General features: G+C 38.5%; 1 protein-coding gene across 2 annotated transcripts in view; it reads left to right on the top strand.

Annotated features, from left to right (window-relative positions):
* The window catches only part of PTPRO (protein tyrosine phosphatase receptor type O), a 260,435-nt gene that overhangs the window by 204,164 nt on the left and 38,131 nt on the right, over window positions 1-18,140 (top strand). For both annotated transcript variants that reach the window (XM_055280533.2, XM_055280532.2), the window contains exons 13-16: window positions 6,671-6,810; window positions 9,194-9,326; window positions 11,675-11,795; window positions 17,526-17,594. In XM_055280533.2, coding sequence (XP_055136508.1) covers window positions 6,671-6,810; window positions 9,194-9,326; window positions 11,675-11,795; window positions 17,526-17,594 — 463 coding nt within the window. The remainder of the gene's footprint in view (window positions 1-6,670; window positions 6,811-9,193; window positions 9,327-11,674; window positions 11,796-17,525; window positions 17,595-18,140) is intronic.

The raw sequence follows: 18,140 nt of genomic DNA, 5'->3' as shown, positions 1-18,140 counted from the left end.
TTTTTTATTTCCTGTTGTTTTTTTTTAATGTTTAAATTACTTGTTAAATGTATCTAGGAAAAGAATTTCCCTAAGTCAACAAGACAAGGTCTAATAAACTTCAGGTGTAACAAAGACTTCTGCTGTTTAACATAAATATTTCTCTCCTTAATTTCATTGCATATCAATCTTAACTCACCCTGAATAATTTCTATACCTCTTGTTTATTTTCCTTTCAGATAGTGCTTTCTTTTGCAGGTGTTATTTTACCAGCTTGAGCATAGTTTCTGCAGCCTGCACTGCTTACGTTGCAGATGCTTCCTTTGGCCAAGTCGAATATGCTATATGACTTACACTGCTTAACATAGAGTTGCTTGAGTTGAGGAAAGTAAAAATAAATTTAAAAGACTTACTACAATATAGATGTTAACAATTATGCTTTGCATATGAAGAGCATTCTAAAAAACTGTTTTCAGTGAGGCTAAAGATTGAAAATAAATGTTATGTGGATCACGGATTAAGATAATTTTAACAACACTTTTCTACTTAATTTTCCTTATTACCAATGTTGCACATTTGTAAAATGACTCACCACGCTGGTCTTTACGGATATAATCTTGGCCTCATAAACATCATTCTCTAGGCAGCTAAACTAATGAGTCACATTAAAAGAAGAAACAATGTAATAGCTATCAGAGAAAGATGGGTTTCAGACAATAAACACATTACATGCTGCTCTTAGGCTAAATATTACATCTGACTATTCCCTTTGGAATTCCTGAGAAAAGGAAGAGATTTGCTGCCAGAGCACAGAATAAGAATCAGACACTAGCTCATACTTCAGGAAGGTCACTTCCACTCCCCAGAGAGCCTGGGCAACAACTCGAGCCTCTCATAATCCAATCTAAATTAAATGGTAGCGATGGCCTTGCAGCCTTCCAGTCTGCTCATATTCTATGCATTGTACTTGGTTTTCTTATAAAATTAGATTGGATTCTCAGTCCAAACCCGGAGAGGCATGGAATGAGAGAGAAGAAAAGAAAATAGGGAGGGCCAGCTAGTTGAGTGGAACACCAGCCATGTTAGAAAGCTTTTAGAGGGTATTTAAAAGCAAACAACCCTATATCTATACCTCATTTTATGAAAATGGTATGTCTATCCCCCTTACCCATATACATAGGTTCTCATACCAAATATCATGGACTGTGAAATTATTTTAAAAAAAAGGACGTTTGACATTTTGGAGCATGAGAATATTGAAAATGTTATGATTGAAAATGTCATTTAGAGAGATAAAAAGCAATAGCCAGGAGATGTTCCGTAACTAGTATCTACGTGCCTTTACATTATATAAAGTGTTTGTGTATACATTGTCTTAAATTCCATTTACTCTTCACAACATTATTGGGTTTTTCCTGTCCTTCTGCTTTAGAAGACAGACTGTATTTGATATTTTATAGGGGTTTTTTTTTCCAATCCCTCATGTGCAGAAAGGGACATATTTGGTATTTTGAATAGTAAGAGACTGTATTAGTTTGTTAGGGCTGTCATAGCAAAATACCACAGACTGGGTGGCTTAAACAACAGAAATTTGTTTTCTCACAGATCTGGAGTCTGGAAGTTCAAGGTCCACGTGTGAGCAGAGTAGGCTTCTCCTGAGGCTTGCAGATGATCACTTTGTAACTGTGTCCTCACATGGTCTTTTCTTTGTGCACGTACATCTCCTTACTGTCTATATTTCCTCTCCCTATAAGGACACCAGTCTGATTAGATTAGGGCACATGCTAACAGCTTCATTTAAATTAATCACCTCTTTAAAGGCCCTTTTCACCCCGGGTGTGGTGGTTCACACCTGTAATCCCAACACTTTGGGAGGCCGAGGTGGGTGGATCACTTGAGGTCAGGCGTTCGAGACCAGCCTGGCCAACACAGTGAAACCCTGTATCTACTAAAAATACAAAAATTAGCTGGGTGTGGTGGCGGGCGCCTGTAGTCCCAGCTACTCAGGAGGCTGAGTGGGAGGATGGCTTGAATCTGGGAGGTGGAGTTTGCAGTGAGCCAAGATCATGCCATTGCACTCCAGCCTGGGCGACAGAGCAAGACTCTGCCTCAAAAAAAAAAAAAAAAAAAAAAAATACAGTCACATTCTGAGGTACTAAGGGTTAGGGTTTCAGCATATGAATTTAGGGGGAGGGGATATAATTCATCCCATAACAAAGATAGAAAGCAATCAAAATGCTTTTGATGTCAGTGTATTCTCTATCATATGCAATTGCCTAAATAGTATTTAGCCACTATCCACTTGAATCTTGTGCTTCTGAGGATGGAAAACATGAGTCATGTAAACCAGGGATGTCCAGTCTTTTGGCTTTTGGCTTCCATGTGCCACACTGGAAGATGAAGAATTGTCTTGGGCCACACGTAAAATATACTAACACTGATGAATCAAAAAAAAAAAAATCGCAAAAAAATTCTCACAATTTTTTGAGAAAGTTTATGAATTTGTGTTGGGCTGCATTCAAAGCCATTCTGGGTGGCATGCGGCCTAGGGGCCGTGGGTTGGACAAGCTTGATCTAAACCATCCTAGGCTGTGGCACTGAGCTGGCCCTGACTTCTCATGAGATGTGGGACCCCTCCAGCCAGTTTTTGCCAGAAATTTCCAGACTTCTACTCTAGACAATAAGAAGAAATGCTCTAATTCAGTACTATTCATTTGAAACATAATAAGAGCCACATGTATAATTTTCAATTTTCTAGTAGCCACATTAAAATTAGTAAAAAGAAAGAGTTAAAATTGAATTCGATATACTTTATGTAACCAAATATATCCAAGGTCATATTGTTCCAACATATAATCAATATAAATAATTATTAATGAGATATTTTATTCTTTTCTCACACTGGGTCTTCGAAATTCTGTCTGTATTTTACATTTGCAGCACCTCTCAATTTGGACTAGCCACATTTCAAGTACACAACAGCTACATGTGGCTAGTGGCTGTGTTGGACAATTCACATTCCAATTCTTACATTTTAAAACATTTCTTGGGACAGTTGTTGTCTTGAGTAGGAAAATCTAATTATAAGCACTCCCAATTCAATTATACTTTCACTTGTGAAATCTTGTAATAGTAATAAGTTCATAATTATAGTAACAATAAATTGTAATAACTTTCTTTGTTTCCTTTGGGATACGAGAGTTAAATTTCTGCCTGATTAATTTAGGGAAGCACACCAATCACGAAGATCCTGAACAGTCCTCAAGCAGGTGATTTATGTATGTTATTCATTGACCTACAGAGCTGACATGTAAACGTCTTCCAGAAAAGTGCACAGTGATCGCAGATGCAGGGACTTTGAAATAATCTATTGCCCTCATATTCCATCCAAAAAGAAAAATCTGTTATGTGGCTGTTAGATGTCCCAGGCCTTTAGGAGATTTTCCTGAGAATCTTATCACCTAGAGCCACATTCTCGGCCAGAACAAAGGAAACCCTTACTGCAGTATTCATGTCATATTCCTTGGACCACTGGGAGCTCTTGCAATAATTCATGATAATTCTTGACTCTGCCCCTGAAATTTGATAATTTTATCTACACGAGCACCATAAAAACAGAAGAGAACATTAAGATACAACCCCAGCATGTCTGGTCTTGCCTGGTGCTTGAATCCTCCTCTTTTGGTTGATGAGTATTGACTCATGTTTTAAATCAGCTGATAAATAAGATTTATTGAGTACCTATAGGTGGCTACTTCAAATGAAGACAAAGTCATTTATAACACATGACCCCTGTTCTTAAAGAATCTAATAGGATCTACTAGAATCAGGCCTTCACTCACATAGATTATATAGGAAATAATTAAAGGCAGTAGAATGTCAGAGAAGGGATAAATCATCAAGAGAAAGAGTCACCAAATGAGACTTCAAGGAGGAGGTAAGACTTTTTCTTGACCTTCGAATGAGCAGAATAAAGAGCATACTGATTGAAGGTAAACATGGGCTGACATAGAGCACTGCCCTGAAGGTCAGTGAGAAGACTGTCTTTCCCAGGAGGCAACACATCTGTGTGTCAGGAATGGTGGTGAAGCTGGTCGGATAGCATGCAGCCAGTTTAAGCAGGATCTTAAAGACATGGTATATTTGGATGTGATACCACAGACAATGCACAGACAGGATTTAACATGAGTGAAATGGCATTTTATGGTGATTTTAATCCATCGTTGACAAAATGAAGAAACAACTGATTAGAGCCAGGGAAAAAGAGGTACAGCACGTTTGTGATGATCAATAAGTATGATCTCAAAAGTCTAGACATGCAATATAATTTAAAAATAGATTAAAGGAGACCGGGCATGGTGGCTCATGCCTATAATCCCACTTTGGGATGGCTGAGGGAGGCAGATCACGAGGTCAGGAGATGGAGGCCATCCTGCCCAACATGGTGAAACCCTGTCTCTACTAAAAATACAAAAAAATTAGCTGGGCATGGTGGCACACGCCTGTAGTCCCAGCTACTCAGGAGGCTGAGGCAGGAGAATTTTTGAACCCGGGAGGCAGAGGTTGCAGTGAGCCGAGATTACACCACCACTGCACTCCAGCCTGGTGACAGAGCGAGACTCCATCTCAAAAAAAAAAAAAAAAAAAAGATTAAAGGAAAAGGTAAGAAGAGTTTTTAAAGATGTGCTCTCTGGGACTGAGAAATAAGGGAAGAGCCTCAGAATTGTGACTAAGGAACAATTCTGTAGTGTGCATTTTAAAAAGAAAAGCCTAGGATCAGCCTAACTAATCATTCATCTATGCCCCCCGAACAACTTCACACTTGGTTCCATAGATCCAAGTTCCACATGAGTCAGAATCCCTGAAGGACATAATCCTATTAGCAATGGCAGTTATAAAGGAAGTGAGAAGTGGAAATTGACCTCTGTGTTTCATTAGCAGTCTTCCTCAGAGCAGAAGTGGGACAATACAATGCCTGGAGGACTGGACAATTCATTGCAAGTGAAAAAGGGGTCCTGACATCTATTGTGAATTTTGCTTGCCTAAGAAGAACTCATCTCTTTCCTCCATCAACTCTTCTGCCTAACCTTGTCAAGTTGCTGCAGGAAAGAAACATGCTTCTTTTTAGTTGGACATAAGTTTAGGCAATCTGTGATAAATCATGTCAAGAATGATTTTGACATACTTCTTGGTCCTGGGCAGGGCCACAATGATGATATTCTAGAAACAAGGTTCAAATCTTCCCACACAAAGATATGTACCTGTCAAAGCAGTGAAATGGATGACAGGACTTTTTCAAGCACCTCTAAAGGACAGGAGCTGGAGAACAGAGTTAGGAGAGTGGGGCAGAAAATGAAAAATCCAAGTAACAAGCAGGAAGAAACCTACAACAGTGGGTAGTTGTCCGACAGGTGCATATAGGTGGTCGGAGGATGCTGTTTTGTGAACCTAGCAGCAAGACACAATATGTCCAAATAAGCAATGTCAGGGGGTCTGAGAGCAGGTAACGGGGACTCCAGCTTAAGACTTTGAGTTCAGGCACAACACTCTGCATACTGGGGGACCTAGAGGGAAAGACAACATCCAAAAGACAGGGTCACAGGCAGAAGACCAGGAGACATTCAGGAATGGAGAACGAGACAGCAGATGACTATCAGAATTGAGGAACAGGCAGGGTTTTTTGGTCTCAAGAGAGCAATGCCAGTGACTCAATTACTAGAAATAAGTATGAAGAGGACAGAAAACACAGCTTCCTTGACAAATGGATTTATTTATTATTAAGATAAAATGTCTAAGATAAAAAATTTATGTAATGTTTTATTAATCGTCCAATCTCCTTCTATCAACTCTTTTCTTAAAAAATTATATTGTCAGCCAGGCACGGTGGCTCACACCTGTAATCCCAATGCTTTGGGAGGCCAAAGTGGGCAGATTGCTGGAGCCCAGGAGTTTGAGACCAGCCTGAGCAACATGGCAAAACTCCGTCTCTGCAAAAAATACAAAAATAAGCCAGGTAGTCCCAGTGACTTGGGAGTCGAGGCAGGAGGATCACTTGAGCCAGGGAAGATGAGGCTTCAGTGAGCTGTGTTCGCACTACTGCACTCCAGCCTGGGTGACAGAGTGAGACCCCCGCCTCAAAAAAAAAAAAAAAAAGATACTATCTGTTTAGCTTTATCTTTTTAAATTTTGACTAAAATTTCAAGCAGCTGTTTTTCTGTCTGAATTGTTCCAGATAGTTTCCAGAGAAAGGAAGACAGGTTGTTGGCTAAATACCAAACTGCATCTCATCATTAGAAGGAAGCACACCAAATTTCATTTTTCTCCACCTTTATTAAGTGCAGATTTTTGTTTCTCATCCAGGAAGTTCTGTATTATCAGGGCAATGCTAATTCCAGTATAAATGACACAGAAACTATTAATAGATTATGTCTATGATGAAACTGAAGTAGAAAACAGAAGTGTTCTGAAAAGAGAAGTAAAAAAAATGGAAGGGGGAAAAGGCAAAGTATTCTGCCTTCCAAGTTAGATAGCTATCTTTATGAAAGGACATATTTCAAAGGCAATATAAAGTCTTTATGGTGCCCTTACCTACCTATATTTGAATTGGAGGATGCTTCACCTGCTTACTAGTGAAAGAAGAAAGAATACACTTAGTAAATTAAATTTTTTAAAAAACTTTGTTTTTGCTCAGAACCAGCTCCACCCAAATCACTCTTCGCAGTGAACAAAACCCAGACTTCAGTGACTTTGCTGTGGGTGGAAGAGGGAGTAGCTGATTTCTTTGAAGTTTTCTGTCAACAAGTTGGCTCCAGTCAGAAAACCAAACTTCAGGTACTGTACCTTTTGATCTACCTTTTCTCAGTTAACTTTAGTAAGGCTAATTATCTGGGCAAAATAAGAATTTTCTATTTCTTTGAGCTACATAAAATGAAAACTGTTTATTTGCTCTTTTGTGTTTCAGTGATAGAAATTAACAGCAGGCTTAGACCAAGCCCAAAAGTTGTAATGAGAACTTTTATCTTTGTCTGTATCACTTGTTCCTAATTCATAAGTCACTCCAGGTCAGACAAAGGAATAAAGTTAGTAGGCCATTGAATTGATCAAGGGAAGAAAGACCCTACCATATAAAATATAATTTAACAAATATGAACCAATTGCCAAGTATATAAAAGGCACTGTATAGAACACACATGATAGAATCAATATTTGCCTTCAAAACATTTTTATATGGTGTGGACATTGCATAAGTACAGAAAAAAGTAAAGTAAAATATAAGTACCACAAGAGAGGTCCATACTACCAAGATAATTTAAAAGAAACGTGCATATCTAGTTTGTAAGGGGAACAGTCTTGTTGCAAAATGAAGACTGAGAGAAGGCTATTGCTAAAGCTCTAGTATTACAAATGGCAGATACGATAAACAGAGTTGTTCACCAGGTCAGAATGAATGGAAGGAAAGAGATGAACCTGCAGTTCTATGAGTGGCAACGCCACAAGGAAAAAATATTTCACAGCCAAAGGTGAAAGGAAAAGGACAGATTTGTTAGGGATTTTACATAATACAGTGTGTAGACTAATGCTGTGAACATAAGTAATTGATCTTTTTTAAATAATGAAGTTCATGAGATTGAGAAGAAAAAAGGATTGCTGGGAGTGCAAATCTTTTCATATGGAATGCTAAGACAATTTGCTTTGATTCCTTTCTCCTTTTGAGATTCCCTTCTATGAATGTATCTCTTGTTGATTTGTACTGAACAGCTGAATTTTCTCTATTCTAAGAATCCGTTTGGAAAATAACTGCTCTGCCAATAATGGATTTTCTTCTCTATAACTACAGTGATGCCTTCCTTTAAGAAAACAATGGTTAGTTAGCTACTTGCTACAACTGAGTCCTGTTAGCAAAAGTCTTTCCTTAGAATAATTCTTTTATAGAATAGTGAAAGAGAAGGAAGTGGAAGAAAATGCTGATGGCTCTCATTTCTTTATGCAAGGGTGTTTCAAAATCTTGTTTTGAAAAAGATGCTGGCTCATCTTTTGCTATTGTACAGTAGTACTTGTCACTAGTCTGGCCGTGGGTCCACCAAGCTAGCAAGTTTTTTGACTCAAGAATAAGTTAATACTAAATGTTTCTTAGTGCAAATAGTTGCCATGCATTAGTGGATGTTATATAAAAGCTAAGAATGCAGACAAAGGTATAGCGTCCTTAATATATAAAGAATTGCTACAAGTCAAAAAGGTAAAGGTCAACAACCCAAAACAAATATTTCATAGAATAATAAATACAGAAGTCTCTTGAACAGATGAAAACTTGAGCAACCTCACTTATGGTAAAAAAAAAATGCAAAATAAAACTACAATATACAATTTTCACTAGTAATAATGGAAAGGCTCAGAGTTTGCGAATCTATGGTACTGGAAAGAATGCAGGGAGGCAGGCATTGTCACACATTGATGCCATAGGTGAGTAACTTGAAAAATGTCTGTAGAGAACTATTTTTCAATACCTTTCAAAATTTTAAATGTACACTTTTTGACTCAGCAGTTCAAAGAATGTGACACTAGCAAAGAATATATGAGTATATGTGTATGTGTGTATGTTCACACTTACAAACATATTACATGCATATATTGTGTGTATATATGTGTATATATATATATACATATGTGTGTGTGTCTATATGTATATGTGTGTATCTTCCCAAATTTGTGAAACGAAGTTCATTGTTGCATTGTTTGCAATAGCAAAAAATCAGAGACCATTTACACGTTCATCAACCGGGGCTCATTAAATAAAGTACGGTATGTCCTTTCAACGGATTTCTGTCCAGCCCTTAAAAAGAATAAAACAGCTTAATCTGTACTGATATGGAAAAAGCACCAAAATATATTGATAACTAAGGTAAAAAAATGTGCAGAACAATTTGTAAGCTAAGCCATCACTTATGTTTTTCAACTGTGTCATATATGTTCATACATCCATGAAATGCATATGGGAAGAAAAATAATGCCTGACAACATGGAATAAAGCTGCTTCCATGGAAGGGAATTGGTCAGATGGGGAATCAGGAAAAAAGGAAACATTTTTCAATGCTATTCTTTGTCATCTTGTACATTTTTTACTCTGTCAATCTATTACCAACTCAACTATGAAATGTATTTTTTAAAAATATAGATGAAGTTAACCTAAAATTTATCTTATTTTCTGAAACCCCAGGAACCAGTCGCTGTTTCTTCCCATGTCGTGACCATCTCCAGCCTTCTTCCTGCCACTGCCTACAATTGTAGTGTCACCAGCTTTAGCCATGACAGCCCCAGTGTCCCTACGTTCATAGCCGTCTCAACAATGGGTAATTACACACATTAGTGAAATCTGGTCTTTGGAAGTTCTTTACATATTTTTTTCCATATTTTTCTCACATTTTTGAGTTTATATATATGTATTTGTATCAATATTCCACCAAGAAATCCCAAGCTTCGGAGTCAGAGAGTCCTTAATTTCAATCCCAAAGTGCACTTACTAGCTATGGAGTTAGAGAAAGACATTTGGTGCCCCTGAGCTTTTTTTCATCTGTAAAATTGGAATAATAATATGTAACTTTCTGAGTTGTTTTGAAGCTTAGAAATAAAATACTGAAATCCTTAGTATATGCTGTCTAAATGCTAGTTGCTAACTCATCTCATCTTCTTCAGGAATAGGCACAACACTCTGATCAATCCAGTTTCATCTATTTAGCCTTGGCCTTCATCTGTCACTGATCAGAGAATGACATAATTGATAACTGGGTCAAAGCAAGAAAGTTTCCAATCCAGCCAAAAGTATAAGTGGGAAAATTAGAGGTTAATGAAAGCTCTGGAATGATGCTGTTTATTTCCTTATTCTTTTCTTAGTTGTATTGCATGTGTTACTCCTGGTTTGTTAGAGTCTGATTCTGCAACCTGAGACCCGCTATGAAGCCTCTTGTAATAAAGCCACTTATAACTTTACCAGTTTAGTTCCATTTCTGTAATATTAGTCACATATTTAGCTGCTATATTCAGGGATGACTGGAGTGGACTGTTTTCTTTTTTCTTTTAGGTTTTCTGTTTTTAATTTTTGTTTTTTCAGAAGAGAGGACAAAAAATATACCTGCAAAGTATTTTAATGGTCTCTCATTCCTAAATCCTTGTACACTTTCTAAAATATACAGTTGACCATGAATAATGAAAGACTTAGAAGTACCAACCCCTGCATAGTTGAAAATCCTTGTATAATTTTTGACTCCCCCAAAAGTTAGCTACTCATAGGCTACTGTTGACCTGAAGTCTTACCAATGATATAGACAGTTGATTAACACATTTTTTATGTTATACTTATTATATACTGTATTCTTACAATAAAGTAAGCTAGAGAAAAGAAAATGTTATTGAGAAAATCATAAGGAAGAGAAAATATATGTACTATTCATTAAGTGGAAGCAGATCTTCATAAAGATCTTCCTCATGGTCTTCACATTGAGTAGGCTGAGGAGGAGGAGGAAGAGGAGGGTTTGGTCTTGCTGTCTCAAGGGTGGCAGAGAGGAAAGATAATCCATATATATGTGAACCTGCACAGTTCAAACTCATTTTGTTCAAGGATCAACTGTACCTTAATGTCCATCATTCCTTGTCAGCTCCATGACAATGTAGCATAACAGGTGATATTATTAAACTTATTTATAAATGAGGAAAATGAGGCCCATAGGGCAGATGAAATGGCTTCTCTCCAAATAGCAGTACTCAAATGAACAAGCTCTTCTGTTCATGAGTCCATTGTTCTTTCTATTTAAGCACTCTATTCATAAACTGGAGCCAAGCTGGCCCAAATGGGAAGTGGTAAATACCCAAAACCTTAGGGATCAGATGCACTTGCTCATTCTGTGATTTTATGATCAATGCAAAAGACGGTATGAGTCCTCAGGCCCATTTTAAAGAGTTTTATAAGAATATTTAACCTATGTTCCTGCCTTTAATATCCTGTTCTTCTGTGTAGTATGAAGAAGTAGACAATGTGTAAGTGCCATAGGAGACAAGTCTTTATATAGAGTACATGAAAAGGACGCGACCCCTGTTCTTCAGGGCCCTACAACCTATTAATAGGTTTAATCTCTTGAGTGGTGCAGATGGAAAACCTCTAAACATATGGCCACGGATCATCAGAATGCCTGCTTCTAGTAATGTGTTAAGTGCTTCAGCAGATGGTAGTTTGCTAATGTCTTTTTGATATACATTATTAGTTGTAAGCAAAGTATACAGTTGTGCTTTCTGACTTCAAAATCATGGGCGTAAAATAAGAGGTTGCCACCCTCTAAGCTTGCGAAAATGTTAAAAAACGATAATGTATGATAATGACTTCTATATTTTTAGCTTTCAGATGAATTTAAACTGTGGCACAGGTATGCTTCATTCTTTAGTTTCCCTGTGTAAGAATATCCTGAATGTTGTAGGCCTTTGAAAGAGACTCAATTCTTCCAGACACCTGCATACCACTTATCAGTCTAGTTTGCTAAGTTACAGTTGACCAGGAAGAGGTCATTGTTGGCGTGGAGAACATGATTGTTACTATTATTGGTATCATCGTAAGCTCACTGCCCTTAAGACTAGATAAAAAGCAATGAATAGTTCTGTTTGGTTCCCTGTAACAGAACCTATGATGAAAATGCACAACTTATCTCTTTAGTTACAGAGATGAATCCCAATGTGGTAGTGATCTCCGTGCTGGCCATCCTTAGCACACTTTTAATTGGACTGTTGCTTGTTACCCTCATTATTCTTAGGAAAAAGCATCTGCAGATGGCTAGGTAAGTTAAGTTTTACTAATCTTTCATCCACAATCTTTAAAGTATCTTTATCTGCCATATATATATATATACATATATATTGTTTTTGCATACCTAAGTTGTATAGCGGCATATTTGATTTTAGTTTTCAGTGTCTGTTGCTATTGTGTGTGTTTTCTAAATAGACTTTGAAACATTATATTGGAAAATATTACCATTGAAATGAGAAAGCAAAGGATTGCTTGTTTACACAAAGTCAGACCTCTTGCTATCAATCTTGGCATTTGAAGTAGCCCATATATGGGGATCCATTACATTTGGGTACTTTTAGACACATTTAGAATAAGAGAAATATCTATGACTGGTATAGTTAATGAAAAAAGTTAATAAAAATGGAGATGACAAGAAAGAATGGCAGGGGGAGAAACCCTCTCCATAATTTTAAGCTGTTCTATTGGAAAATATTTGTACAGTTTATGATTAGGTCCATTAGCAGTCTCTATTAGTTTTATTCCTATTACTCAGAGTTGCAGCCAGCTTAGTTTTTCTTGCAATTAGAAAAGCCTTTGATTTATGATTTCAGCTCTTCCCTGTTCCTTTGACCACTGATGCATTGCTCATCAGAGCACATTCTCAAGTAGTTTCTGTGCCCCGCCCCCTGTATTATCAGAACAATCTATCAATTCCCTTAAAAACTGTTGCTTATTTGAATACTACTTGGTTTGGGAAATTTTGTTAACATTTATATTTGCCCAATATTAACCTGCTGAATTATAAATTAACATTTTTCTCCTGTCTCAGAGTTCTGTCACTCACATATTCATAAATAAATTCATCCATCCAATAGTGATCTAATCAGTGCCTGACGTGGCATATCCAAAGAAAAATCAGACATCAGAGCTGTCCACTAGGAGCTTACCTACCTAGCTGGATATATGAACAGATAGATATATTTAAAGGCATAAGCTGACATGTAGCATAAAGGGGATTAAAAACAGGATGCCATGAAAGTAGAGAATAAAGACTAATTCTGAATGTGAAAATTAGCTTCTTGAAGGTTGGCATTTGAATAATCTTAAAAGGATAAGAAGAGATGTGGGATTGCACTGTAACTACAGTGGAGAGCTCTGAAATTACACTCCTTGAGGTCATATATATATATATATATATATTTTTTTTTTTTTTTGAGACAGAGTCTCACTCTGTCGCCCAGGCTGGAGTGCAATGGCGCCATCTTGGTTCACTGCAAGCTCCGCTTCTCAGGTTCAAGCGATTCTTCTGCCTCAGCCTCCTGATAGCTGGGATTACAGGCACGCACCACTAGGCCTAGTTAATTTTTGTATTTTTAGTAGAGACAAGGTTTCACCATGTTGGCCAGGCAGGTCTCGAACTCCTGACCTTAAGTAATCTGCCCACCTCAGCCTCCCAAAGTGCTGGGACTATAGGCGTGAGTCACCATGCTCGGCCTCCCTGAGGTCGAATCTTGACTTCCAACTTGTGTGAATTTGTGTAGGTCACTGAAACTTCATGCGTTCATATTACAAATATTGGTACATATATGACAGTATATGAAACAGACAAAAATATGTGCCTTCATGGAGCTCATATTCTAGTGGGAGAAATAGACAATAAACAATAAAGATATAAGTAAAAGGACTGCCCCTTATGTTAGCAGGTGATAAGGAAAGGAAACAAGGCCAAGTAAGGGAGATAAATAGTACCAGTGTGGGGATAGGGGTCCTAGGAGGTGGGTAGACTTCACTGAAATAGTGGCATTGGAGCAGAGACTTGAAGCACATGAGGGAGGTAGCCTGTGTTATCTGTGGGAAGAGTGTGCCCAGTGGCAAGAACAGCTGGTGTAAAGGCCCTGGGGTAGGAGCAAGACTGGGATGTTCAAAGTGTAGCAGAGGGGCCGTTGTGACTAAAGCAGAGGAAGACAAGAATAGAAGGAGATGTCAAGTCATGTAGGGCTTTGTATGCCGTTGGAAGGACTTTGACTTTTACTCAGTAAAATGAGCAGGCATTGCAGGCTCTGGGGCAGAAGATTAACAGCATCTGACTTAGATTTAACACTTTCGTTTTGACTTTTATGCAGAAAACAGGCTGTATTGAGGCAAGGACAGAGACAGGCATATCAACTGTGGTAGCCAGGAATCCAGGTAAGAGATGGTAATAGTTCAATCCAGAGTAGCAACACTGAAGGCAGAGAGAAGCCATCAGATTCTGGACATATTTTGAAAATAGGAGCAACAGGATTTGCTAATAAGTTGACATGGAATGGAAATGAAAAAAAAGGAGTTGAGGCTGTAATCCTAGCACTTTGGGAGGCCGAGCAAGGTGGATCACCTGAGGTTGGGAGTTCGAGACCAGACTGACAAACATGGAGAAACCCTGTCTTTGCTGAAAATACAAAATTGGCTGGGCATAGTGGCGCATGCCTGTAATCCCAGCTACTCAGGAGGTGAGACGGGAGAATCACTTGAAACCGGGAGGCGGAGGTTGCGGTGAGCCAAAATTGCACCATTGCAGTCCAGCCTGGGCAACAAGAGCGAAATTCCATCTCAAAAAACAAACAAACAAAAGAGTTGAGGCTAACTCCAGGTTTTTGGCCCAAGCACTTGAAAGGATGGAGTTGCCATCAACTGAGAGAGGATTCCAGGTCAGAGTTGGGGGAACATCAAGACTTCAGTTTTGGAAATTGTATTAATCAGAGTTCTCTAGATGGACAAAACTAATAGGACATAGGGTATATATATATATCCTATGGGTATATAGGAGTTTATTAAGTATTAACTTCCACGATCACAAGGTTTCACAATAGGCTGTCTGCAAGCTTGAGGAGAAAGGAGAGCCAGTCCGAATCTGAAAACTGAAGAACTTGGAGTCCAATGTTCAAGGACAGGAAGCGTCCAGCACAGGAGAAAGATGTGGGCTGGAAGGCTAGGCCAGTCTCTCCTTTTCACGTTTTTCTGCCTGCTTTATATTCACTGGCAGCTGGTTAGACTGTGCCCACCCAATTAAGGGTGGGTCTGCCTTTCCCAGCCCACTGACTCAAATGTTAATCTCCTTTGGCAACAAATTCACAGACACACCCAGGATCAATACTTTGTATCCTTCAATCCAATCAAGTTGACCCTCAGTATTAACCATCACAGAAATGTGAAGTTTGAGATAACTTGCAAGTGCAGGTGCAGAGGAGCCACCTGCACATAAAAGTCTAATGTTTGAAAGAGAATTTTTGGTTGAAGATACAAATTTGAGAGTTGTCGGCTCGGCACAGTGGCTCACACTTGTAATCCCAGCACTTTGGGAGGCAGGCAGCTCGCTTGAGGTCAGGAGTTTGAGACCAGCCTGGCCAACATGGTGAAACCCTGTCTCTACTAAAAATACAAAAAACTAGCCGGGCATGGTGGCGGGTGCCTGTAATCCCAGCTACTCAGGAGACTGAGGCAGAAGAATGGCTTGCACTTGGGAGGCGGAGGTTGCAGTGAGCTGAGATTGCGCCACTGCACTCCAGCCTGGGCGACGACTGAGTGAAACTCCGTCTCAGGAAAAAAAAAAAAAAATTGAGAGTTGTTAACATATAAATTGCATTAGAGCTTTAGACTGGATGAAATTCAGGGAGTAAATGGAAAACAAGGCCCTGCGTTAATCACTGGAACAATCAATATTAAGGTTTTCAAGGAGAAAAGAAGATAACAGTAAGCGACTGACAAAGAGGCAACCAGTGAAGTATAACGACAACTAAGGGAGTGTGGTGGCCTGAAAGCTAGAGAAACAGTGTGTATGCAGAAGAGATGATAATTGCCCCTATATTAGTGGAAACTTAGGAGCATTAACGCAGTAATAACATAGCGTAATACTCAACTCATAGGAAGTGTGCAGTAAATGTTAGCTCATAATAGTAATGGTGGAGGAGGTGGTAATAGATGTAGTAATGCAAGTAGTGGTATTTCTGAGCATTTTTTGTGGTACATACCAAAGATATTTAGAAGAGGTGGTTCTGATTCTTTCAGCTAGTTATTAAAGCAGAGATTCTCATCATTTTTCGTGCCATGATCCTTTTTGGCAGTCTGGTGAACTCTTCTAAGAATAATGCTTCCATTTTCCGTGCCTAAAATAAAATACATAGGATTATACAACTATATTGAAATATGAGAATCATAATATTTAAAAAGCAAATGTGTTGTATGCTTTTTAATTAGTATATTGAATGTCAGTATGTAATAGTCTAACAATTTCATCATGGTGACGAATATGACCAATATTTCAAGATATCTGCAGCAAGCCTATTATTAAAAAATATGTAATCTCTATTGGTAGCAAATCACACATGTGGATATTATGATGGTTTGGTACCTACTTTAATGATAGAAAGGACTGCTAAGTTTAGTCACAGATTGTGAAAATAAATATGTACCCTTTTCCCACATGTGTTCATAGAGTCCTACATTCTATCTTTGGAACTCCAGATTAAAACCCTTGAGTTAGAGGTAAAATAAATCCCATATATAGGAAATCGACATAGGAAAATTCATTAATGATGTGTAATTTATAATACACTATGATATTATATTAGTGTACTTTTCAAAAGAAGAAAATTGTTCTTGGAACACCTTAATAAGAACAGGTAGATAATTCAAGTAATTAGCACATTGTGCCAGTAATGTTAAAATCTCTGCTTCAGTTCTGAATTTTAAATCCATTAATTGCATATAAAGAAAAAATGAGATACATGAGCCCCAATGAGCTGTTATTCATGCATGAAATTAGCCAAAAGGTAGAGAAGGCATGAGAATATGTTTACTTTTTCTCTACTTCTGGAAAAAAAAAAAAACTTCAACAGTGTTTTTACTAGCAGATTAATAGACCACATTCCGGACAATAGGCATGCCAGAAGCTTGCCTATTTCAATACATTACACTCTTTTATTCTAATCTCCAGTGATGAATAATGCAGGCATCACAATATAAGAGAAAGATTTTGGAGGAAGTAAACAATCCACTATCATTGTAGAGAGGAAATCAAAATGCCATAAAACAAAACACTACAAAGAATTTTGCTAAAGGTGGAAAATGCTTAGTTCATCTAGGAGAGTTTCTATGTTACTATTAAAGGCTTTGTAAAAAAAAAAAATATTATACCCCAAATAGTTCAAATATTTATTTTAGAATCATGAATGCCCTTTGGAAAGGATCGTGAAGTGAATTCTTTTGGCCTCAAATAATTTGATTTGCAACCTTGCAAAAGATTATTTCTTTTCGTTTTATCTTTCTGTTCTGCATTGTATGCCAAAAGGGAACATATGGAACTTGTATTAGCTTCTTGTATGTTGTTTTTTTTTTTCTTTTTCTTTTTAAGACGGAGTCTTTCTCTGTCACCCAGGCTGGAGTGCGGTGGCGCGATCTTTGCTCACCAGAACCTCCGTCTCCCGGGTTCAAGCAATTCTCCTGCTTCAGCCTCCTGAGTAGCTGGGATTACAGGCATATGCCACCATGCCTGGCTAATTTTTGTATTTTTAGTGGAGACAGCATTTTGCCATGTTGGCGAAACTCCTGATCTCAGGTGATCTGCCCACCTCGGCCTCCCAAAGTACTGGGATTACAGGCATGAGCCACCGCGCCTAGCCTAGCGTCTTTTTTTTAATTTAATGCTGTGATGATAAGCTAGTAAAGACTCTCTTTACTTTTATGTCAACGTAAGAATGCTTTGTCAAGCAGTAACCTTGATTTTGTGGTTCCTTTAAAACAGGGAGTGTGGAGCAGGTACATTTGTCAATTTTGCATCCTTAGAGAGGGATGGAAAGCTTCCATACAACTGGTGAGTATTGTTTTGGAACAAGCTTCTACATAGTTTAACTATGCTGTGTGCACTCCAAAGTCGATTTTACTATCCTTTGGGGATAGTTTTGTCTGATTATCCTTTTGTAATTTCAGTGATGGTAGACTTTCAATGGCTAGATCTTCACAGAATAAAATGCTTTATATAAGCTCAGCGTAGTTCTGAAGTAGGGAAAACATCATGGTCTGCTCTGTATTTACAATATTAAACAAGGGACTGAAACAGTGGTGCACACACAGGAGCCCCTACCTGTGCTGAAAAAGGGCTTAAATGCAGGAGCCGGGGCCGGGCGCGGTGGCTCACGCTTGTAATCCCAGCACTTTGGGAGGCCGAGGCGGGCGGATCACGAGGTCAGGAGATCGAGACCACGGTGAAACCCCGTCTCTACTAAAAATACAAAAAATTAGCCGGGCGTGGTGGCGGGCGCCTGTAGTCCCAGCTACTCGGAGAGGCTGAGGCAGGAGAATGGCGTGAACCCGGGAGGTGGAGCTTGCAGTGAGCCGAGATTGCGCCACTGCACTCCAG

Source organism: Symphalangus syndactylus, chromosome 5 (genome assembly GCF_028878055.3).
Source record: "Symphalangus syndactylus isolate Jambi chromosome 5, NHGRI_mSymSyn1-v2.1_pri, whole genome shotgun sequence".
Lineage (NCBI taxonomy): Eukaryota > Metazoa > Chordata > Mammalia > Primates > Hylobatidae > Symphalangus > Symphalangus syndactylus.
Note: the sequence above shows the minus strand (reverse complement) of the source record. Positions and strands in the feature narration are given on the sequence as shown.